The 26012-nt window shown below is 40.0% G+C and overlaps 1 protein-coding gene across 1 annotated transcript in view; it reads left to right on the top strand.

The window, feature by feature from the left end:
• The window catches only part of LOC122053475, a gene marked incomplete at its 3' end in the record, with an annotated part of 28022 nt that extends 7134 nt beyond the window's left edge, over positions 1 to 20888 (top strand). The window contains exon 2 of the mRNA XM_042615530.1: positions 20430 to 20888. Coding sequence (XP_042471464.1) covers positions 20430 to 20888 — 459 coding nt within the window. The remainder of the gene's footprint in view (positions 1 to 20429) is intronic.
• Positions 20889 to 26012: the final 5124 nt, after the last annotated feature.

Genomic DNA, 26012 nt, shown 5'->3' with positions numbered 1-26012 from the left:
CGCTCCTTTTAATAAATGACTAGAAAAATATACAGGTTGTTGCTCTTTTCCTTCATGTCTGACTAATACAGAGCCTACAGAGTTTTCATTAGCCGACAAATACACCCACAGAGTCTCTCCTGCTATAGGTTTAGCCAACACAGGGAGGGTAGCTAAATAATCTTTCAACTCTTGAAAAGCCTTATCACATTCTTCATTCCATTGAAATTTATTAGCCTTTCTGAGTATTTTAAAGAAATGAAAACTGCGATCGGCTGATCTAGAAATAAATCTGGACAAGGCTGTGATTCGGCTTGTCAATCTTTGAGCTTCTCTCAGGTTTCGGGGTGGCTCCATGCTCTGCAGTGCCTTGACCTTGCTCGGGTTGGCCTCTATCCCCCGTTCGGACACCATATATCCCATGAATTTTCCTCCCTTCGCGCCGAACAAGCATTTGCTTGGGTTCAACTTGAGCCCATACTGTCTTAATGTCTTGCAAGTCTCCTCTATATCCCTGCACAGATCAGCAGCTTGAAGAGACTTAATTAAGATGTCATCAACATATACTTCCATATTCCTACCAATCTGCTTCTGAAAGACCTTATTCATAAGCCTTTGATAGGTTGCTCCTGCATTCTTTAGTCCAAAGGGAATAACATTATAACAATAAGTGCCTTCAGATGTTATAAAACTAACCTTTTCTTGATCCTCTTTGGCCAAGGGGACTTGATGATAATCTTGATATGCATCCAGCATGGAAATATATTCGCATCCGGCAGTAGAATCAACCAGTTGATCAATCCTGGGTAAGGGATAGTAATCCTTCAGGCAAGCTTTGTTGAGATCTCGAAAGTCAATGCACACTCGCCATTTATTCCCAGGTTTAGAGACTAACACCACATTAGCCAACCAGCTTGGGAATTGCACTTCCCTAATGTGTCACGCCCCGGAGGAGTCTCTGTCCGAGAAAATTTCGACACCATCTCCCCTGTACGGTGGACAATCTGAAACTTTTCTACATCCTCATATACCTTAGCCACAGGCGGCTGGAATAATAACAATAAATAAAAACAATCACCACGCAGTTTATATAGATATTCAGCCTCTGGCTGTCACAACCACGCAGTTAATAATAGTAATCACAAACAATAGTACTCTGACTCGAAATCCACCCTACTCAACTACACTCGTAAAGCTCAAATCCGGCGAACTCACCTCTTCTGCCATCCAGGCAGGCATGTAGTAGAATAAAATCCAAATCATACCAAAAGTCCATCAAAATGGAAGGATTCCATACAATATCCATATGTAAAATCCAAAACAAGACTAAAACAAAGTCTGATAGAGCAAAGCTAAAATAAAATATCCAAGTATCAAATCAACCAAGTCTAAAACATAGTCAAATGAAAAGCATAAACAACACCAAAGATAACTATAGCTGATGGTCTGCAGGGGACTAGCAACTGGAATTCTCTCTCCTGACAGCATCAACCTGAAATATAGCAACAATGGAGGCGGGGTGAGTCCAACACTCAGCAGGTACAATTGATATGCAAAGTAAAGAAATAACACCTAACACTAATCATGCATACAGTCTCCTGATATAAGAAAGACAAAAATATGCATCTGAAGTAAACAGGAGAGGAACTGTACTAACCAGGACCTGAGCATAAGGACAAACAGTCCGAGTGGTATAGGAATCCTGTATGCATGTCAAACATAGGTATCCAAACAATATGCAGCATATAAATGCAGCAAGCACAAACATAAACAATAAATGCATCATGCATATGATGCCAATGATGCGTCCTGGTCACCCCTGACGCCAGTCGATCATCTCACACACAATAGTGAGGCCGAGTGGGTAGGGCTGTGACAACCGTGCACTCTGTCGTCACTACTCCTGATGAGTGACCGAGTGGACGGGATGCTGTCGGAGTACACCTATCCTCCTACCCCAAATCATAAATGGGGGAGCGCAATGCTCTCATCTCCCGGTACTCAAAGACGGGGAGGAATCCCTGCCGGATAACACGTTGTGTCACACTACCCATGAGCGGACCAACGGTGCCTAACAGAGTCCCTGCTGCAACACACTCAGCCTGAATCGACCACTAACCCATGAGTGGTGGTGTGTGCAGATCCATGTAACTGGCGATGTGCTCAACAATAATGGAGCGGACTATCGCACAGCATGCAATCATGCAAATGGTGCATGACACTAACCACAAAATATCCTGACCTAATCCACATGTATATAAAAATGCATCATAGGTCAACAAATCAAAACAATCCAAAGGTACACAGAAGGTATAAAACCTAGGTCCTGAACATGGTAAAGCATGGTATATCACTACCCCTATAAGCATGTATAAACATGTAAAATATACATGAGATGCAAACCAATCAATCAATCAAGCATGTACCAAGATTTGGGTAGTGATTAACCGAAACAGATAAGAAACACAATTAATGCAACATGTTAATTTCATTACTAAGCATATCAAAGACAAAAAGTCAAAAGTACCCGCCTCCGATAAGAAAAGTCCAAATCTGACCCCGAGATACCCGTCTCGCGTCAAAGTCCTGTGTCACCAATATATATACATTTTTATTTAGCTACAACCCATATAAATAGCCAAATAAAAATCTCTAACACTAAATTAGAGCAAAACCTTAATCCATAAACCTTAACCAACTAGGGTTAGCTTCCTAAACCCTAATTCGTTCCACTATACAATTTGATCAAGGTCTATATATATATATATATATATATATATATATACATCCGGCCTAACATAATAAATTCGAATCAAATTCCATTTCTTAACCTTTCCTTCAATTCAATGCATGCTACAACAAAAGAAACCACTGCACTACATCTTACCTCAATTTCCACAGCCGTTCTTGCTGTTGGAAATCAAAGAATTTTGCTGGAAGCAGTGACTGCCGGATCCAAGAAAAACCCCCACAGCAATTTATCCTCTTCTGGAATTCTAGTACCCTGTTCGGACCAAAATTGAGGTCAATAGTGGAGATCACAAATCAGATTCGGGATTCAACCACAGTACATAATTAAATCACCATAATCCCAATACCAACCATACTTACCTCCAAGATCCGGCTAAAACACAACTCGGTATTGTCTTCGGCACTATCAAACAGAGACACACTGACGAAGATGGGAAGAGGGAAAAGGGCCACGACACTGTGGTGGTCGGCGCTGGGACTCCAGGGGAAAGGCAATAGGTCGGCTGCCGGCGTGATGCTCGGCTCAGGGAAGATCGCCGGCAAATGAAGGGGTCGGCTAGGGCAAAGAGCGAAACCGCCGGAGTTCTTGTGGCTGATGCTCGGCGTCGGCAGAGGAGAAGAGAGGAAAGGGAGGCTCGGTAGAATCCAGGGCACGGGGAAGGAGCGACGCTGGAGACCGGTGTGGTGCAGTGAAACCACACTGCTAGGGCACCTGGGAGGAAAGGCGACGGTGTTGCTCGGGTCGAGAGTCGGCGGCCAGTGCTCGGAATCTCCACGGCTAGGGCTCAGAGGAAGAAGGTCGCGGCGAGGGCTCGGGCGGTTTGGGAGGAGAGGCGTCGGGGTCGGGAGGTTAGGGCACGACACGGCACGGCTCACGGGAGGGAAAAAGAAAACGGGAGAAGAAAGAAAATAAGGAAAAAGAAAAAAGAAAAGAAAAATAATTTAGAAATCAAACATTTCCTCGCTAAAACGAGGTAACCTAAACAGGCTTTTCCGGAACCCCGTTTTATCCCCGTAAACTCGTCCATACGAGCTCCGAAAAATTCCCGAAAAATTTCCAAAAATTCTGAAAATTTCCCTTATTAACATTCGCCTATTTCCGGTATTTTACATATCCGGCCTCCATAAGCTTGGTTATTTCTTCCTTGATAATATGATTTTGCTCCATACTGAAACTCCTCTTCCTTTGCATGACCGGGCGGGCATCCGGAAAGACATGCAAGGAATGTTCCATGACAGCAGGAGAAATGCCCGAAACTTCTTTGGGAGTCCAGGCAAATACATCATTATTCTTCTTCAAACATTGCACCAACTCAGCTTTAAGATCAGGATCAAGATCGGCTGCAACGTAGGTGGTAGCTTCTGGCCGCCCAGGTTGGATTTGAACTTCTTCCTTTTCTTCATAAAACAGGACGGGCTGCTTTTCGCGAATGGCATTAACTTCCATTCTTTGAATCTTCCGAGCGGTGTTGGCCTCAGTTCGAATGATTTCTACATAACATTTTCGGGCTGTCTTTTGATCGCCTCGTACTTCTCCAACCTGATCCTCCACCGAAAACTTAACCTTTTGACAGAAAGTAGAAACGACCGCCCTGAACTCGTTCAAGGCAGGCCGACCCAATATCACATTATAAGAAGATGGAGCATCTACTACCATAAAATAGGATCTCCTAGTTCTCATCAGGGGTTCCTCTCCTAGAGAAATGGACAAATTTATTTGACCCAAAGGTTGCACCTCATTTCCTGTAAATCCATACAGAGGAGTTGCAATCGGTTGAAGTTCACTGGGGTCCGTTTGTAGCTGATCAAAAGCCTTTTTGAATATAATGTTGACTGAGCTGCCAGTGTCTATGAAGGTACGAGCGATGGCGTAGTTGGCTATCACAGCTTTGATGATCAATGCGTCGTCATGAGGTATTTCTACCCCCTCAAGATCTTTGGGCCCAAAGCTTATTTCAGGACCGGCTGCTCGTTCCATGCTGCATCCTACTGCATGAATCTCCAATCTTCGGGCATGTGCTTTTCTGGCTCTGTTAGAATCCCCATCAGTGGGTCTGCCCGTAATCATGTTAATATTACCCCGAGCAGCATTGTTTCTATTCTCTTCCTGACGAGTCAGTGTGGTTTCGGAAGGTACTTTATCTGATACTTGGCTGGTACCAGCTGGGACCGGTATTGCTTCTTGCCGGGTTCCATCCGGGTGATATTCCGGTTTGAGCGGACTTTGCTGCCTGGGGTACTGTTGTCGGTAATAGTTCTGCCTCTGATAGCGCTCTTTATTGACCCGTCTATTTCTCAAAACAAAACAGTCATCAGAGTGATGACTTCTAGTTTTATGATAAGTACACCTCCTTGGCTGCATCTCTACATGCTGTACAGCTTGTGGACGATAATCTGGTTGCCGATGAGGTGGATGAGTGGTTCTAGGTCCTCTTGGTGGGGGTACCGGGGTCGGAGCCTTCTCCTTCGCATGAGTAGGAGAAGAGGGAACACCTTCTTTCCTACGAGCAGCTTGGGCTTCTTCTACGTTAATGAACTCAGTGGCACGTTCAATCAGGGAATCAAAATTAACAGGAGGATTTCTTACCAAATCTTTAAAGAAATTATTATTATTTAAACCCTGAGAGAAAGCACTTACTAATATTTCAGTAGTAGCATTAGGTACATCTATAGCTACCTGATTGAACCTTTTAATATATGCCCGGATGGATTCTTTAGACGTCTGCTTAATTGAAAATAGGCTCCACGGGGTCTTATGATACCTTTTGTTGCTGGAGAAATGATGTAGAAAGACTTTCTTGAAATCTTTAAATTTTCGAATAGACTTTTCAGGTAATCTTTTGAACCAGCGCTGCGCTGCTCCCCCAAGAGTAGTGAGAAACATCCGACACTTCAGCCCATCGGAGAATTGTTGCAACAAGGCTACATTCTCAAATTTTAACAAGTGATCTTCCGGATCTGTGGTTCCGGTATATTCTCCAATTTGCAGATTCTGATATCGCTTAGGAAGTGGGTCATCTAATACACTTTGTGAGAATGGGGAGATGACCTTTTCTGGTGAACTATCACTAGTTATCATTTTAATCTTACGCTTCTCTCTGTCCGGCGCCTCACCAGAGGACTCTTGGAACACAGGCCTCTTACCCCTGGATCCAAGGGAGTGAGAAGGAAGGCTCGTGGATGCCTGGTTGGAGAAACAGTAGCTGGAGGAAAATACAAAGGTTCTTCTTCTTCCATCTCCTTTCCTTTCCGATGCTCAGTAGTTGATATCGCCGGATGATGAGCTTGCAGTTGTTGTTGTTGTTGTTGTAGGGCTTTCTGAACATGAGAATTAATGAGGAGATCCAAATCCTCGCGACTGATAGTAAGTAGGTTCTACTTCCCAGCTTCTTCCATCACGTAGTCTCAGATTCAGGTGAATTTCCCACAGACGACGCCAAATTTGATCCTGTCTGAGTAGCTGACCGTGAAGGAGATCCGGAAGAAGGAAACCCACTGTAATGACGAAGAATAATGCCGGTGAAACCTCGACCCGAGAAACCCAAAGCGGATTGGAAGAAAACCAGAGTCACCGAAGGAAATCTGATAAGTAGGAAGAAATCCCCGTCCAAATAGGAAAAAGTCGAACTTCCAAGCTCCTGAGGCTCCCTGCGCACAAGAGACCAACCAACACTATCGTCAGTGACCTAAGACCGGGGTGGGAATCCCTGGCTAGGCCCTCCGACGCTCAAGTTAGTGATCTCTCTTGATGCCGAGGAAGGAAGAAGAAGGAAGATGAACAGTAGCCCGAAAATTAGAGATGTGAACTTACCTAGCAAACGGAGAGGATTCCCCCTTTTATACCACTTCATGTGACCTCCGTAGCCATGAAGTGGACCCCGGTTTGTTAGAGTTCGTTATGAGATGATGTCAGCTGCACACTTGCGGAAGATAATTTTTAAGGAATCTTTTTTGTACCCCAGATGTACCTTCTTTATCGTTTAGCGCCTGCAAGATAAGCTGAAAGCATATTTCCCGCCAAAATATATATTCTCTATTATGAATTATTCTATTCGATATATTCATGTATGATTCTTCTTCATGTGACTTCTATTTGTATCCTTGTTGTGTCAAAATAATATTTCATTCAACATGTTTCTAAGGTATTCATTGAAGGAACTGTGTGGGTTCTTTGCTCGAAAGAATCCTCTTGACCGATATTGGTCTATCTTTGCTCTAGAGTATGTATCGGTCGTTATTGGTCTATCTTTGTTCTGGAGGTATATTTCAGTCGTTATTGGCTTTCCTTCATACGACAAGCATGTATCGACCGGTATTGGTCTACCTTTGTTCTGAAGGTATGTCCCGACCAATATTGGCTTACCTTCATACGGCAAGCATGTATCGACCGATATTGGCCTACCTTTGTTCGGCAGACATGTATCGACCGATATTGGCCTACCTTCGTTCGGCAGGCATGTATCGGTCGTTATTGGTCTATCTTTGCTTTGGAGTATGTATCGGTCGTTATTGGCTTACCTTCATACGGTAAGCATGTATCGACCGATATTGGTTTACCTTTGTTCTGAAGGTATGTCCCGACCAATATTGACTTACCTTCATACGGCAGAAATGTATCGACCGATATTGGCCTACCTTCGTTCGGCAGGAATGTATCGGCCGATATTGGCTTATCTCCTTCCTGAAGGTATGTCCCGGCCGATATTACCCTACCTTCATTATGAAGGCCTGTCCCGGCCGCTGTTAGCCTATCTTTACTGCTTTTCTTTCCTCCTTTGTAGACCCACAAAACCTAACCCATATAATCTATATAATTAGCTAAATATATTATGTGATCATAGGACTTTGACACGAGACGAGCATCTCGACGTCGGATTTGGATCGGATTGGACCTTATCGATTGGAGGCGGGTACCTTGACTTATCTTTTTGATATGTCTTATTGATATGTCTAGTAGGTTATAACCTTTAGTAATAATTATGTTCGTCCTTGTTTCGGTACGTCACTACCGGATACTCGTTACATGCTTGTTTGCTCACCTGATATGCATTTTATGCTAGTACCCACATGATTATATATAGATATGCACAGAGAGGTAGTGACATACCATGCTTGTTATGTTCAGGACCTAGGTTTTTGATATCCTATCTGACCTGTGTACTTTAGATCTTCGTATTTGACCATCGATATTATGATACTCATTTTATGTATATGGATATAGTTATGCTGATCAGTTTATTGTCATGCTTAGTGTCATGCATCATGATTGCATGCTGCGCGATTGTCGGCTCCACTATGGTTGAGCACATCGCCAGTTACATGTACTGCACGCATCACCACTCATGGGTTAGTGGTATATCAGACAGGTGTGTGGCGGTTCTGCTGTTTAGCTCCGTTGGTCTGAGGACTCAGCGTGGTAGCCGGCAGACAGTTCTGCTCTGTTTGACTCCGCTGGCATTTAGTGTAGCAGCGTGGTAGCCGGCAGACGGTGGACTCTGTTTGGCTCTGTTGGTCAGGTGACTCAGCGTGGTAGCCGGCAGAGATACCTCCCCGTCATCGTGTACCGGGAGATGAGTGTTGGTGCGGTTAGCATCAACGATTTAACCAAGATTTTGATGAATGACAAATCAGGTTAAGTTAGTCTGTTTTTGTCTAAACACTCTGATCGAGTGTGCAGGAGAAGTCCAGACAGGTCGACGGGCTGACCGGATGTCTGGCACGAAGCCCAGCTAGGTCGACGGGCTGACCGGATAGCTGGCGAGAAGTCCAAGCGGGTCGACGGGCTAACCGGACGCTTGGCGAGAAGTCCAGCTAGGTCGACGGGATGACCGGATAGCTGGCACGAAGTCCAGACAGGTCGACGGGCTGACCGGACGTCTGGCAGGTAAGTGAGGTAAGTCACTGGAGGGGAGTGACTGCGAGGACGCGTTCCCGGGAAGGGAACATTAGGCGTCGATCCGGCTTAGATCCATTTCGGATATCTAAGTCGAGATCGTGACTAGATTCCGGTCTCAGAAAGACGGAATCTAAGTCATTCTTTGCTTATCTATAAAACTGTGCTAACAATCTTTGCTGCAGGGTACATTTGCCTCGGACTTACCTTTTCTTGCAGGAGAAGGACTTTCTGGAGAAGAGGGGTCAGGGCGCCCGGAGGTCCGGGCGCTCGGAAGGGATCCGGGCGCCCGGGAGGCAAGTTTTATCCCGATTGCGCGTCGCCACGTGGAGCTCACTGGTTGGACCTGCCACATCCTACCAGGGTGCCTGGAAGGGATCCGGGGCACCCTGAGTTTCATATAAAAGAAGGGGCAAGGGTGGAGCTTCGATATGAACTTAGAATCCAAGATCTGCTGCTCTGTGCTCTTGCGACGCCACGAAAAGCTCTCCGACTCAGTGCTGGTTTTGTTTTAATTCTATTGTCGGTATTTTCTTTATCTGTCAATTCTTGTACTTAACTCTGTAATATTCGAATTGATAGTGATTGCCCAACGAAAGTACTCACGGAGTACGGGCCTTCGAGTAGGAGTCGTCACAGGCTCCGAACGAAGTAAAATCAATTGTGTTCATTTACTTTTCCGCTGCGTACTTTTACACTTGAGTTTTCGAATCGATATTCACCCCCCCCTCTATCGAACGATCACGGTCCTACAAGTGGTATCAGAGCAGGTATCGCTCTGATTTGGTGCAACCACCAATCAAGCAAAGGGGGGTCGTTTTAAAAAAAAAAAAATTAGATATTGTTTGTCTTTTAAATAAACACCAATCCTACGCCTTTCGTTTTTTCCCTCCAAAACGGTTTTTGAAAAATACATCGCCATCTTTTCACCATTGTTTAGTATTTAAAAATTATTACATTTTCAAAACTTTGTAATAATATTTTTTCAAATATTTTATTAATATTTTAATAATATTTTATTTTTTTTTCAAAAATAGTGAAATATTATTTTTTTCCAGCACTGCTAATCCAAGACCAAGTCTTGGGATTTTTTTTCTGTTTCTCTGTGTGCAAGAATAATGACTCTTCAAGAAGGACAGAACCCCTGCGAACCACCACCATACGATCATGAAGACTTCAACTACTGGAAGCGATTAATGGAATGCTTCTTAGAAAGCGTAGACATCGATTATATGTTAATTTTGAGGAAACCTTCTCAAAACTCGGAACTGAACAAAAAGGTAAGTAACATTATTTGTAATGTTTTACCTAACAATATTTTATGTAGATTAGAAAAGTACAAGAATGCATATGAGTTGTGGACCCAGTTGATCAAGCTTCACGAGACGTCGATGGAGCTAGAAGATCAAGTTAAAGTCAAATATGGGCTCGAGTCAAATCCAACGGAGAAGCCTACTGAATTAGGGGTTGCGCTCAAGGTGAGTAATATTTACCAAAATACCCCTACTAATAGTAGTTTAAATAATCAGCATGATGATAAGTATGAAATTAGTCCAAGTATGGTGCATGATAATCTAGATTTAAATGATTTAAATTCAAAATCACAAAATAATCTAGACTCTGACCAAGTCAATCAAGACTCTGATCAATTTTGCATCAACCTTGACTTGGTCAAACAGAACAATGACCAAATCAATTCAAATAATTTAATTAATTCAGAAAACTTAAAATTAGGTGAGCATTTCGACATAAATAAGTCAAACATTAAAATAAATTTGAATTTAAATGCTAAAAATGAGAAAATGGATAAAATCAATAAATACCTTGATAAAATATTTAATAATCAAGATAAAATCAGTCTAGAAAATGCTATCCAAAACCAAGATAAGTTAATTAATAAAAAATTAAACTTTAAAGATAAAACTAATCTAATAAATTCAATTAACCATATCAATTTAAAAGGCAAAGAAAATATAAGGATAAAATCAAACACTTTGATAAAATCAAAACGGAATTTAACAAACTTAAAATTAAATGTTAAAGATAACATATTAAACAAAAATAATCTAGAAATTTCAAAATTAACAATTAATAAAAAGTTAAAAGATAAACCGTTAAGAAAATATAATTCAAACAATTTAGTTAATTCAAATTTTAAAATAAATAAAAACTTTAAAAATAAGCTATTAAAGAAAGATAATTCAATTAACCCAATAAAATTGAAATTGAAAGAAAATTCAAATATTAAATACACTCTCTTAAAGAAAGATAATTTGACTAATTTAATTAATTCAAAATTAAAAACTTAAATTTAAATTATAAATTTTAACTAAAACTTAACTATAATAAACCCAGAACTAAAAACTAAATTAATGGCCAATAATTCAGGGGAAGGCTCCAGAATAGCTAGCACCTCCAAAATTAACCTACCCGAAAGGGTAACCCAAACCAACCTACTTGACAGGGTAATTAGGACTAGTTAAAGAGGGTTGAAGTTTAACTTGAAAAATGGTACTGGTGAAGTTTTGGATGATAGTACGTTAGGGAAGCTTAGTCTATGCATGTCTAGGAAGATATGGCTTCAAGCTGGTGCATCTGGCTAAGTGGAACTGACCGAAGCTACCCTTAATGAATCCTAACCGGTTAGACCAAGGTTTAGTCACTAAGTTCCATGGATAGGACTATTCGGAAAACCTCGAAGGGTTGGTTACTTCTAATGATGTCCAGGTGACTCACCAAACTTAGAAGTTTATCCGAAAAATGCCTATTTGTTGAGACCAAAGCTAAACCTGAATCTAACACAAGTTAAACCAAACTCTGTAATTAAATCTACTTCATCTCACAAAATTATAGGATTCCCTGATTGATAATCTAGATCGGGTGAGATGAATAAGGATTAAATTAATTAATTTTCAAATCAAATTAAAATTAATTAAAATTAAATTCCGAATTTCAAATTGAATTTCAAATTAAAATTAAATTTCAAATTTCAAATTAAAATTAATTAAAATTAAATTCCGAATTTCAAATTGAATTTCTAATTAAAATTAAATTTCAAATTTCAAATTAAAATTAAATTTCGAATTTCAAATTGAATTTCAAATTAAAATTAAATTTTGAATTAATTTAAAATTAAATTTTGAATTAAAACTAAATTATTTTTTGAAAATTAAATTAACTTTAAAAATTATTTTAAAAATGAAATTAACTACAAAAATTATTTTAAAAATGAAATTCCTTTAAAAATTATTTTAAAACATTTTCAAAATTATTTTCAAAACTCTTTTAAAAGTCATTTCAAAACTTTAAAAATTCTTTTAAAAATTCTTTTAAAACATTTTAAAAATTATTTTAAAACCTTTTAAAAATTATTTTAAAAACTCTCTTAAAAATAATTTTCAAAACTTTAAAAATTCTTTTAAAAATTATTTTAAAAACATTTTAAAAATTATTTTAAAAACTCTTTCAAAAATCTTTTAAAAACCATTTAAAACTTCTTTTAAACCATTGTAAATTTTTTTTTAAAAAAAAAATTATTCTTAAACTTTAAAAAGTATTATTTAGATTTTAAACTTTTTTTTCCTTAAACATTATTTTTCTTAAAATTATTTTAAAACTTAATTTAACCTAACTGAATATTAAAACTTAAATTAAAACTTAATATTGAAATTACAATTAAAATTAAAAAATTTAACTTAAACTTAAAACTTAAACCTAAATTAATCACTAATATTAATTTAAATCTGAAATCAAAACTGAATTGAACGTATGTTAATTGCCATTAAATAATTATAAAAATCATTTTAAAATCCTTTTAAACACTATTTTAGAAATCCGGTTAGAAATCCCTTAAAAATAATAATAATAATAATTCTTTTAAATCCATTTAAAACTTAAATTTAAGACTTAATATAACTTAGAATTAAAACTTTAAATTCATACCTAAGATAAAACTTAAAACTAAAATTTTGACTTTAAACTTAATCAAATAATTAATAAGTAAATAACTAATTCTTTAAATCTAACCTTATTTGAGAACTAAGCTTGATTTGATTAGAACCTAAGTTTAATCTTATTAAAAATATTAAAATTACTCTAAGTCATTTTTCTTAATCAACCTTTAAAATATTAATTATTTTTATTAAAACATAATTAAAGTTTGACTTAAATTGAACCTTACTTAACCTTGTTTAATAACGAGTTTAACTTCAAATTACCACCAACTTTAAACTAAGTTAATCCAACTTAAAATGAAGTAAATGAAAAGTTAAATTATAACTAACACCTTCATCAATTAATACAAAATTTAGATTATAGCAAAATTTAATCAATAAATTTTTAATATTGATCAATTATTGAATTAATAACAACTTATCTTACTTAACATTACACTAAAGGTTAATTTATTTCAACTAAATCCAACATTAATTACGGTTAGTTAAATTTAAATGAACAATTTTATAAAGATAATTATACAATCGCCTAAAACACTTAGGTACGAAAATATGTTACGGTAGTAAAATTTTATATTAAGGGGAAGTAATAAATAAGGAGGATTAATAAATTAAAGGAATATCAAATTAAGGGGGAGGTTTATTTTTTAATTATCTCCTTAAGTGTTATTTTTTAATCTTCTCTTTAAAATCTCTCTAGAAAATTCTACCTCAATTTAAAATATATATATATATATATATATATATATATATATATATATATATATATATATATATATATATATCTACTTTGAATATTTTTAGCAAATATTTTCAAATTTTATGTCAGGGGGAGGAATTAATTAAAAATTTCCCTTTATATAAAATATTTTAAATTTTGTTTGAAAAATATTTTCTTAAAAATTTCTTAAACCTACTTTTGAAAACTAACTCTTATAAAACTAAGTTGTTTTTAAGAATTGGGTTTTATTTTTTATTGAAAATTGATTTTGAAAATTAGATTTAACTTAGTTTTGAAAATTGTGGAAATTAGATTTTTCAAAACTTAAGTTTACAAACTAAGCTTCTCAAAATCATTTTCCTTAATTTTGAAAATCAAAGTTTAAAAATCAATCTTCAAAATCAACTTGCTTAAAATTGTGAAAAAAATTTTCAACTCAAAATTGTTTGTTTTAAATCACAAACCTTTTATCCTTTTTACTTAGTCTTTGAAAACTGAAGTTTTCAAGTATTTTAAACCATGGTTTTGAAACTAGTACTTTTCTTAATATTTGCAAACTAAAATTTGATTTGCAAAAAATTTAGTGTTGAAAATTGTGGAAGTTAGATTTATCAAAACTTAAGTTTACAAACTTAAATTAGTTTTGGAAAAATAAAATTTTCAAACTTAGTTTTGGAATTTTGGTTTTGAAAACTTATGTTTGAAAAGCGTTTCAAAGTTGAAACTTGTTTTGAAAATTTAAAACTTGATCTTGAAATTTAGAACTTATGCACTTATGTTTGAAATTTTGAATTTTTAACTTTGACCTTAAAAAAATTAGCTATCTTTCAAAATTACAGAGTTATAAATCAGCTATCTTTCAAGACTTAGTTTCTTTTCAAAGATTTAAAGAAAAATAATCTATGCTTTAAACTCCCCCAGATTAACTTGACATTTTTTTTACTTTGTCTGAAGTCTATAATTACTTAATCCATGATTATTTTTGATGAATGCCAAAGGGGGAGGGTTAGGTGGTTAAGTTTGCTAAACCAATTTGAAAATACAAACTAACTTTAAAACCACATAAATGCATGTTGGTTCTTGCATATGTTTTCACTAACTTAACCAGGTTGTCATTCCATCAAAAAGGGGGAAATTGTTGGTGCGGTTAGCATCAACAATTTAACCAAGGTTTTGATGAATGACAAATCAGGTTAAGTTAATCTGTTGTTGTCTAAACACTCTGATCGAGTGTGCAGGAGAAGTCCAGACAGGTCGACGGGCTGACCGGATGTCTGGCACGAAGCCCAGCTAGGTCGACGGGCTGACCGGATAGCTGGCGAGAAGTCCAAGCGGGTCGACGGGCTGACCGGACGCTTGGCGAGAAGTCCAGCTAGGTCAACGGGATGACCAGATAGCTGGCACGAAGTCCAGATAAGTCGACGGGCTGACCGGACGTCTGGCAGGTAAGTGAGGTAAGTCACTGGAGGGGAGTGACTGCGAGGACGCGTCCCCGAGAAGGGAACATTAGGCGTCGATCCGGCTTAGATCCATTTCGGATATCTAAGTCGAGATCGTGACTAGATTCCGGTCTCGGAAAGACGGAATCTAAGTCATACTTTGCTTATCTATAAAACTGTGCTAACAATCTTTGCTGCAGGGTACATTTGCCTCGAACTAACCTTTTCTTGCAGGAGAAGGACTTTCTGGAGAAGAGGGGTCCGGGCGCCTGGAGAAGAGGGGTCCGGGCGCCCGGAGGGGATCCGGGCGCCCGGGAGGCAAGTTTTATCCCGATTGCGCGTCGTCACGTGGAGCTCACTGGTTGGACCTGCCACATCCTACCAGTGCACCTGGAAGGGATCCGGGGCGCCCTGAGCTTCATATAAAAGAAGGGGCAAGGGTGGAGCTTCGATATGAACTTAGAATCCAAGATTTGCTGCTCTGTGCTCTTGCAACACCACGAAAAGCTCTCCGACTCAGTGCTGGTTTTGTTTTAATTCTATTGTCGGTATTTTCTTTATCTGTCAATTCTTGTACTTAACTCTGTAATATTCGAATTGATAGTGATTGCCCAACGAAAGTACTCACGGAGTACGGGCCTTCGAGTAGGAGTCGTCACAGGCTCCGAACGAAGTAAAATCAATTGTGTTCATTTACTTTTCCGCTGCGTACTTTTACACTCGAGTTTTCGAATCGATATTCACCCCCCCTCTATCGAACGATCACGGTCCTACAATGAGAGCATTGAGCTCCCCCATTTATGATTTGGGGTCAGAGGACAGGAGTACTCTGACAGCATCCCGTCCACTCGGTCACTCATCAGATATAGTGATGGTAGAGTGCACGGTTGTCACAGCCCTACCCACTCGGTCTCACCATTGTGCGTGAGATGACTGACTGGCGTCAGGGGTGACCAGGATGCATCATTGGCATCATACGCATTTATGCATTTACTGCTTGTGTTTACTGCACTTATATACTGCATTTGGATGGATGCATATGTTTGACATGCATACAGGATTTATGACACTTCCGGTCTTACGATCTGATTATTCTGATAGGTGGCCCTGGTGAGTACAGTACTCTTTAGCCTTTTCGATTATGCATTACCTTCTTTTGTTCATGAGACTGTACTCCATAGTTATTACTATTTGTTATAGTTTACTATACATGTCAACTAGGTATCTGCTGAGTTGTTGAACTCACCCCCGTGGACACTATCTTTTTCAGGTACCAGGTTGGTTTTGGTGTTGCTTGGAGTATCCTGCTTGCTGGTCCCTACGTCACATCAGAAGACCTGTCTCTGCCTTTGTTTATTGTTATTTTTGGTATATGTATTTGTGTACTTAGCTTTGTGTTCCGGTTTTGTGTTCGGAGTGTTGTTTTGGTTGTGTGGTGTAAGCCTAGCCGGCGAGGAGTGTTTTATTTGGTTTTGTATGGGCTTGTATTTTATGTTTATCAGCTGTATTGGTTTTGTTTCAGCCGTGTAGGCTAATGATATATATATAACTGCGTGGTTGTGTGTATATTCCAGCCGTCTGTGGCTGATGTATATTATGTCTGTAGAAATGCTTCAGATTGTCACCCGTACAGAGGAGGTGCTATCGAAATTTCTTCGGACAGGGACTCCTCTAGGGCGTGACAATTTAGTGGTATCAGAGCGAGTATACGATACTTGCTTTGTGTTCTGGATTTTTAAGATTTATCTGATACCAATTTATTAGGTATCAGAGCTCGGCTTACGAGTCTTTTTTTTTTTCTGTGTTTCGGATTTTGTGTTTTGGTCTTCTCGATGTGACTTTTTGGGTTTTGGAACCTGGCAGCAGCAGGACATCTCCAAGCTATAGGAGGTATGTTGGTATATGTTATCCTACCTTTTTGATTAGTTTATGCCCTGTTCACTATTACAGTCTATGACATGTATTAGTATTCTTTATTAATACCTATCTAGTTGATATAGCATATATTTTATGTGTTAGGTAAATCACTGATTATGGTAGACTTTGATAGAGATTAAGGGTTACAGTTTCTAGTGATTTTTCATATCATACACCAGTAGTTTTTAGTTTCTGTTATTACTAGCTGGTTAGCAGATGGAGGCATATACCTGCCTCTGCTATTATTAGCTGTGTAGTGGATAGTATCTATATCTTTATGTTGATCTAGCCAGTGGTATACCATGTTATCTTAGTTAATTTCATCAGTAAATATTGGGTTACTCTTGTTAGATTGGTCAGTAGAAGTCTGATTTACACTTGTTGATTTGGGTAGTCGTATATTGATATACCTTAGTTGCTTGTGGAGGATTAAGGTATTCTTGATTAGTTAGTAGATGACTGATTTAGTTTTGTTGGTTTGATCAGTAGAGGACAGTCATACTCTATTTTTAGATGTTCGAATCTTTTGATTATTTGTGCTTAGTTAGATATCTAGAGTACATTTAGGTACATGACTCGTACTGACGTGGAAAAGACTGAATTAGCAGTATACCATTATATGTTTGGTCAGTCTATAGAGGATCGATGTATCCTATTCCATGTGGACTTTTATTTTAGACTGTATGCACCTAGTTGGATAACATAGAAGGTAGCATATGGAATATCAGGTTGATTGGATTAAATATGCTGATTCTGCATATCTATGTGGTGTACTTATGATTATTATGTGTTGTAGGAGTGTTCTGATGGACGGTTTAAATTGCATGTAGTGGGTGTATATTTGTCCAGATGATGATTATTGTGGGTATACTTTTCCAGTTCTGATTTTTGTGGGTTTGTAGTAGATTTTACCCGTGTCTGATTGTTTTATTGGAGGTATCTTATCGATTTAAATCTGTGTCGTGGTATGTGCACATGGGTGTGAGTGTCTTATTGGAAGTATCTTGTTGATTAGGTTTGATTTGTGAGTGCACCTGAGTTTAGTATGCTTTACTGGAAGTATTCTGTTGATTATACTCTTGGCATATGTGTATATATGTCATGTGAGTGTTGTTTGAGGTGTATTGTCGATTATACCCATGTTGGTATATGCACACGGGTTCGGTATGCATTGTTGGAGGTATCACGATGATTTTTACCTGTGTTATGAGTATGTTTGGTGTGTACTAAATGGATGATCATGTTGATCATACCCTAATTGCGTGTGCATGTGTGTCAGGGCATTATTGGTAGCATCATGATGATTCTACCTATGTTGAATGTAGAATGTGAGTGTCTACATTATGTTATTGGTTGTATTACCCTGTCAACCCATATTCTTTTCAGTGGATGACTCTCTACGATGTTGATAGATTTGACGATGAGTTTGATTTGATTGTTGGATTATTATACCTTTGGCTGCCACAGTGATATGTGGTTGAGTGATCTCGTGCAGCCTCTAGTTTGATAGTTAGGTGCCTTGGACACTTATGGATCGTTTGTGGTGGAGCGGAGCTCCCACATATTATTGTTGGTTTGTGATAGAGCGTTGCTTTTACATATTTTGGATTGTTGTGGTGGAGCGTTGCTCCCATATATTACGGATTGTTTGTGGTAGAGCGTTGCTCCCACATATGTGGTATTTCGTGTGATGGAGCGTTGCTCTCACACTGGAGGATTTATTCTTTGGTGATTTATATCGTTGGTGATCAGATCTATTTATTGTCGAGGATCTTATGGATTGAGAATGTCTGTGATACGGACATTATGTGTATTGGTTTTACCATTAGGGCTTGCGGAGCCTTAGATGTTTTCATGGACTAGATGATTTGGGTATCCCTAGGATATTGGATCAGAATTCGTTATCGTTATTGACGACATAGTGTTTTATTCCTGATCTGAGGGGTATCACGCACATCATCTTTGCATAGTTCTAGAGATGTTTCGATGGAAACGTCTAGATGTGAAGATCAGTAGTGCGTATTTTGATTGTCTTCTGTGAGATGTTTGAGACACACGGTCACCAGTAGGAGTATACCGTGGTTCCACAGGAGATCGAGGTTGTTACCATTGGAAGTAGACGGAGTCTATAGAAGAGGCTCGCAACTTTCTTTGTTTGGCTCGATATTTCCGGAGATACGTTGAGGGTTTCTCTCGGATAGCTATGTCACTGACACGCCTGACCTGGAAAGGCGTAAAGTTCACTTGGGCTGAGGATGACAAGACCAGCTTCTAGGAGCTGAAGCGGAGACTAGTGTCGGCTCCGATTTTGGTTTTACTTTCTGGAGAGGACGGATATGTCCTCTACACCGACGCATCTCTACAGGGTTGGGCGCTGTTTTGATGCAGCACGGTAGGGTGGTCTCCTACTTTTCTACGGTTGAAGAAGTATGAGGAGAATTACCCTTTACATGATCTGGAGCAAGTCGCCATTATTTTTGCCATGAAGATTTGGCGACATTATTTATATGGTGTTACATTTGAGATTCTCACTGATCATAAGAGTCTCAAATATTGGTTCACTTAGAAGGAACTTAATCTCTGACAGAGGAGATGGATGGAGTTCCTGAACGATTATGATTGTACCATTAGCTATCACCCGGGGAGAGCTAATGTGGTTCCCGATACGCTTAGTAGGAAGTCCAGAGGGACTTTAGCTTGCCACCGAGTTGTGGTCACAGACTTGATTTAAGGTTTCTCCGATTTGGGCCTTGAGGGGTAAAGACAGACAGAGCAGGGTACTCTGGTTACCATGGTTGCTCAGTCGTTGATCAAGACGAGGATACGAGAGCCCTAGGCTGCTGATCAGTATTTGTAGTTTATTTGCAGCCAGATAGCTTCCAGGCAGCAGACCGAGTTCACACGAGACGAGGAGGGTGTTATACACTTCCGAGGCAGATTTTGCGTACTTCAGTCTCATCCGGTCTTATAGGAGTTGCTTCCGGAGGCTCATCGCTCATGATTTGCTGTCTACCCATGCGGTACCCGTATGTACCAAGATTTGAGGTGTTTCTATTGGTGGAACGACATGAAGGACGATATGAAGGAAGACATCGCGGATTTTATGGCTAGATGTCTTGTTTGTCAGCAGGTGAAGGCTGAGCACCAGAGACCTGTAGGGTTACTTCAGCGGATTCCTATTCCTGAGTGGAAGTGGGATCACATTTCTATTGACTTTCTGGTAGGGTTGCCGAGGACACGACGAGGCCATGACGCGATTTGGGTAATCGTTGATCGATTAATCAAATCCGCGCACTCGTTAGCGATTCGGAAGACTGATTTTCCTAGATCGATTGGTAGATCTGCTTTGCCAGGAGATCATCAGATCAAGTGGTGTTCCATTGACTATTATTTCAGGTAGAGACTCCCGGTTCACGTCTTGTTTTTTTGACAAAGCCTCTAGCAAACCTTGGGCACACAACTCTGTTTCAGTACAACTTTCCATCCACAGACAGATGGATAGTAGAGTGGACCATTTAGTAGAGGACTTGTTGAGGTCTTGTGTATTGGATTTTAGTGGCAGTTGGGAGGACCATCTGCCGTTAGTTGAGTTTGCTTACAACAACAGCTTTCATTCGGCTATTCAGATGGCACCGTTTGAGGCGTTGTATGGTAGACCTTGTCGGACACCCGTCCTCTGGGATGAAGTTGGAGAGGCCCAGTTGTTGGGACCTCATAGAGTTCAGCAGGATGCAGAGTTGGTCCGTACTATTAGACGGAGGATGTCAGAGGCGCAGGACCGCCAGAAGAGTTATGCTGATCGGAGACGCAGACCACTAGAGTTCTCTGTTGGCGACCATGTATTTCTGCGAGTTTCACCCACGAAAGGAGTGAAGAGATTTGGCCTCAGAGGTAAGCTAGCTCCGCGGTACATTGGCCCTTTCGAGATCTTGGAGAGGATCGGAGCGATAGCTTACCGGCTAGCACTACCACCGTCCCTGGCAGGCGTCCACGATGTATTCCACGTATCAATGTTGAGGAGATACGTACATGACCCGACACATGTGCTGGCAGATATCCCAGTTTCAGTTCAGCCTGACATTACTTATGAGGAGGTTCCGGTACGGATTCCCGACCGGAAAGAGCGTCAGTTGCGGAACAAGACTATTCGGCTGGTTAAAGTCGGATGGCAGCATCATTCGGACAAGGAGGCTACTTGGGAGCTTGAGGATACTATCCGAGCTCGATACCCCCATCTTTTCACTTGAGGTATGTGATTTAATTTACCGTTCAGCATTTATACTTTATATCTGTTGTTAGTATTTGCTGATGGTAGATAACGAAATTTGGGGACCAAATTTTTATTAGTGGGGGAGAATGTAAAATACCGAAAATAGGCGAATATTAATAAGGGAATTTTCAGGAATTTTTGGAAATTTTTCGGGAATTTTTCGGAGCTCGTATGGACGAGTTAACGGGAATAAAAATGGGGCCCGGAAAAGCCTGTTTAGACTACCCATTTAAGTGAGGAAAAGTTTTTTTTTTCTTTTCCTTTTTATTTTCTTTTTTCTTTTATTCTTATTTCTCTTTTCTCCGTTTCTTCCTCCCCGCGCTTTCTTCTCTCCCAAGTTCCCCCGACGCCATGCCCTAACTGCTCTTCCCCAAATCGACGCCGCCGCCAAGGTCCCTCCTCATCCTCGAGTACAAGCCCGATCCTCTTCTCTTCTCCCTCGTGCGCACGCCCGCACCCTCTGCTGCCAGCGACGAGAGTCGATTCCTCTCATCTGGCCGATGCGACACCGACCCCAACCCCTGATCTGCCGGCATCAGCCTAGCGCCGACCTCTCCTCCTCCTTCCCGAGCCGCACCAGGCGTCATCACCATCTGAGGTCGGTCGGAGCAGTGCCGGCCACTATCTCTTCAGTTTTGCCCTGGATTTGGTCCACGACATCTCTGCCCTAGCGTCGGCTGCCGCCACTTTGCCCTAGCCGACGCCACCACCGCCATCTCCCTCTGCCCTAACCTCAGCCGACGCCCCTCCCGATGCCAACAGTCACCACCAAGACCTAATTGTTGATTCTCTTCTGACACTTTGTTGCAGCTTTCTCTTGTGTCTAGCCATCGCAACCAGGTCGAGCTTTGGCTCCACGAATCAGTTGCTGTTGATGAGGTATACCTGTTATAGTTCAGTTTAAGCTTGATCCTATATTAGGGTGCTGAATTGGGTTTAATGCTTGGATGTGGTTATGATGATTGTTGTATAGGGCATTTGAATTAGAAATAAACAACTCTATCTTGTTCCGACCACAATCCTTGGCAGCGAACATATTTTTCAGTGGTGAATCAACATGAGAGCATATGAGATTTGGGTGAGTTATGATGGATTCATGTTTAACCTAACCTAATGTGATTATGGAATGCTTAATCTATTGTAGTTGTGATGGTTTATGGATTAAGCTTAGTAAATTTTTATTGAGATGAATTAACTACAGTTGATTCATGTTGGATTAGATTTAATCCTTGGATTATTAGAGATGATCATATTGCTAATCGTAAGTTGATCAACGAAAGGGAATGATTGTGTAGATTGAGGATTATTGGGGTTATTGAATAATGTTAGATATGATTGGATAATTGATTAAGGGGATTAATATAAGTTAATTCATTAATTAATCCTAATTAATAATGGATCGATTAGAGTTTTCCCTAATTAAATTGGGGAGTTTATTTGGCTATTTGTTATCTATATAATTAGCTAAATATATTATGTGATCACAGGACTTTGACACGAGACGAGCATCTCGACGTCGGATTTGGATCGGATTGGACCTTATCGATTGGAGGCGGGTACCTTGACTTATCTTTTTGATATGTCTTGTTGATATGTCTAGTAGGTTATAACCTTTAGTAATAATTATGTTCATCCTTGTTTCGGTACGTCACTACCGGATACTCGTTACATGCTTGTTTGCTCACCTGATATGCATTTTATGCTAGTACCCACATGATTATATATAGATATGCACAAAGAGGTAGTGACATACCATGCTTGTTATGTTCAGGACCTAGGTTTTTGATATCCTATCTGACCTGTGTACTTTAGATCTTCGTATTTGACCATCGATATTATGATACTCATTTTATGTATATGGATATAGTTATGCTGATCAGTTTATTGTCATGCTTAGTGTCATGCATCATGATTGCATACTGCGCGATTGTCGGCTGCACTATGGTTGAGCACATCGCCAGTTACATGTACTGCACGCACCACCACTCATGGGTTAGTGGTATATCAAACAGGTATGTGGCGGTTCTGCTGTTTGGCTCCGTTGGTCTGAGGACTCAGCGTGGTAGCCGGCAGACAGTTCTGCTCTGTTTGACTCCGCTGGCATTTAGTGTAGCAGCGTGGTAGCCGACAGACGGTGGACTCTGTTTGGCTCCGTTGGTCAGGTGACTCAGCGTGGTAGCCGACAGAGATACCTCCCCGTCATCGTGTACCGGGAGATGAGAGCATTGAGCCCCCCCATTTATGATTTGGGGGCAGAGGACAGGAGTACTCCGACAGCATCCCGTCCACTCAGTCACTCATCAGATATAGTGATGGTAGAGTGCACGATTGTCACAGCCCTACCCACTCGGTCTCACAATTGTGCGTGAGATGACTGACTGGCGTCAGGGGTGACCATGATGCATCATTGGCATCATACACATTTATGCATTTACTGCTTGTGTTTGCTGCACTTATATACTGCATTTGGATGGATGCATATGTTTGACATGCATACAGGATTTATGACACTTCCGGTCTTACGATCTGATTATTCTGATAGGTGGCCCTGGTGAGTACAGTACTCTTCAGCCTTTTCGATTATGCATTACCTTCTTTTGTTCATGAGACTGTACTCCATAATTATTACTATTTGTTATAGTTTACTGTACATGTCAACTAGGTATTTGCTGAGTTGTTGAACTCACCCCCGTGGACACTATCTTTTTCAGGTACCAGGTTGGTTTTGGTGTCGCTTGGAGTATCCTGCTTGCCGGTCCCTACGTCACATAAGAAGACCTGTCTCTGCCTTTGTTTATTGTTATTTTTGGTATATGTATTTGTGTACTTAGCTTTGTGTTCCGATTTTGTGTTCGGAGTGTTGTTTTGGTTGTGTGGTGTAAGCCTAGCCAGCTAGCAGTGTTTTATTTGGTTTTGTATGGGCTTGTATTTTATGTTTATCCGCTGTATTGGTTTTGTTTCAACCGTGTAGGCTGATGATATATATATAACTGCGTGGTTGTGTGTATATTCCAACCGTCTGTGGCTGATGTATATTATGTCTGTAGAAATGCTTCAGATTGTCACCCGTACAGGGGAGGTGCTGTCGAAATTTCTTCGGACAAGAACTCCTCTAGGGCGTGACACCTTGAATTGCTGCTTTCTTCTAATGTAGCTCATCCTTCATCGATGCTCATTTCGGACGAGCTTACTTCGTGTTCGTCTTCTTGATGACTTGCCATCAACACAAGCCCGAAAAAAGCTTCAACTTTTGATTCAGATGACATTTCATCCCACGCCGCCTTAACGGTCTTGTATTTGTTTGTTTGGACGAGCTTCTTGTCATTACCTTTGTCCTTGTTCTTCAATTTAGGGCAGTTATCTTTTACATGCCCTTCTTCATTGCAGTGGTAGCATCTGATTGTTCTTCTTTTTCTACCCTATAGATGGTTAGATTTTCTATATTTAAATAACTTTTTAAATTGTCTTACCATCATTACCGTTTTGTTGTCGTCAAGAGAGGATTCTAAATCTTATACGTCCATCGTTGCTTTAAAAGTAATGTTGTGCTTTGACTCCTTCTTCGGATCTGCACATCTCGTTTCATGGACTTCAAAAGTAGAAAATAATTCTTCTAAAGTAGTTGAATCTAAATCCTTAGATATGTAATAAGCATCTACTAATGATACCCATTCAATATTTTTACGGAATGTGTTAAGCGCGTACCTTAGTGAATTTCGTGTTCTTACCTTTTTTCTGAGATTCGTTAGTCCAGTGATGAGCTCCTTGATCCTTAAATGAAGGTGTGCAACGATTTCACCTTGTTCTAGTTTAATGTTGCTAATCTAGTTTCTGAGCAGATCCCATCTTGCGAGTTTCGCCTTCAAGGTTCCTTCGTGTAGTTCTAGGAACTTCTCCCAGAGCTCCTTCGTAGACTCGTAGGCTCTGATCCGATTGACTTCTTGTGGTGGTAGAATGATTAGCAGATGAAACTCTGCTTTGTCGTTTGCAATAAAATCAGCCTACTCCTTTTTGGTCCAGTGATATTTTTCTTTACATTTGGGTGCTACAAAACCAAACTCCATTATTAAAAATAAATCGAAATCAGTTTTAAAAAATACCTCCATCTTCTTTTTCCAATTGGCGAAATCCCCCTCGAACTTTGGTGGGTGAATGATTGATCCAGCCAACTCGTGTGCTTCATTCGACAGTTAGTCCTCCTGAAGCTGTTAGGCTCTGATACCACTTGTTGGTCCGGGTAAGCCGGCTGAAGAGGGTTGAGTTGCCTGAAACACTAAAACAAAACACCTTTCTTGACTTTCAACTCAGATTAATAAAGCAATTAAAATAGAATTAACAACTTAAAAGAAATGAGTAAAAGACTACTATTTACTTGGTTACAACCTAGATGGTTGTTAATCCAAGGCAGATGAAAGCTCACTAAGAATCTCCTTCGCTGAAGGCGGAGAAGCCTTTTACACACAGTGAAAGCTCATAAATGATTAGAAAACTGAATATAGAAGTTATTACCTCTTTCCTAGAGCCAACAGTCTTTTTATAGACCCTAGAAAAACTTATCCGCAGGCTGCAGGTGCCTTCCATAGGGTTGGAAGGCGCCTCCAGTGAGGCCAAAAAATAAAACTTTATTCTTTCCGCAACGACCAAATTGTCTGGCCAAAGGCGCCTTCCATGGCTGGTTGAAGGTGCCCTCAGCTTGAAGGTCGCAGAGGTGCCTTCAACTCCTATTGAAGGCGCCTCTAGCAGCTCCATAGCTCTACTTTACCTCTTCCACTGCTCCAATCGCTTGGGTGATTTCGGTCAATCGAAATAGAACTCACCTGAACCCAATTTCCGGATTTCTCCTCGAGCAGGCTTCCGCTCCGGCTTCTCGTCCCTCGAACGTCGTGCACGTCCTTCTCGTCCACCAGTGTACTCTTCCGCAGCATCTCGTCCCTCAGACACACCGAGCCCGCCGGCTCTCTCTAGTACCGTCCTTCTTGCTAGCCGCGTTTTCCACTTGACTTCTTGTGCTCCTAAGCTCCTGCACACTTAGACATAGGGATCAAAATATAACAGAACCTAACCTAACTTGATTGATTACACCAAAAAC

The sequence above is a fragment of the Zingiber officinale genome, chromosome 3A (genome assembly GCF_018446385.1).
Source record: "Zingiber officinale cultivar Zhangliang chromosome 3A, Zo_v1.1, whole genome shotgun sequence".
Classification (NCBI taxonomy): Eukaryota; Viridiplantae; Streptophyta; class Magnoliopsida; order Zingiberales; family Zingiberaceae; genus Zingiber; species Zingiber officinale.
Note: the sequence above shows the minus strand (reverse complement) of the source record. Positions and strands in the feature narration are given on the sequence as shown.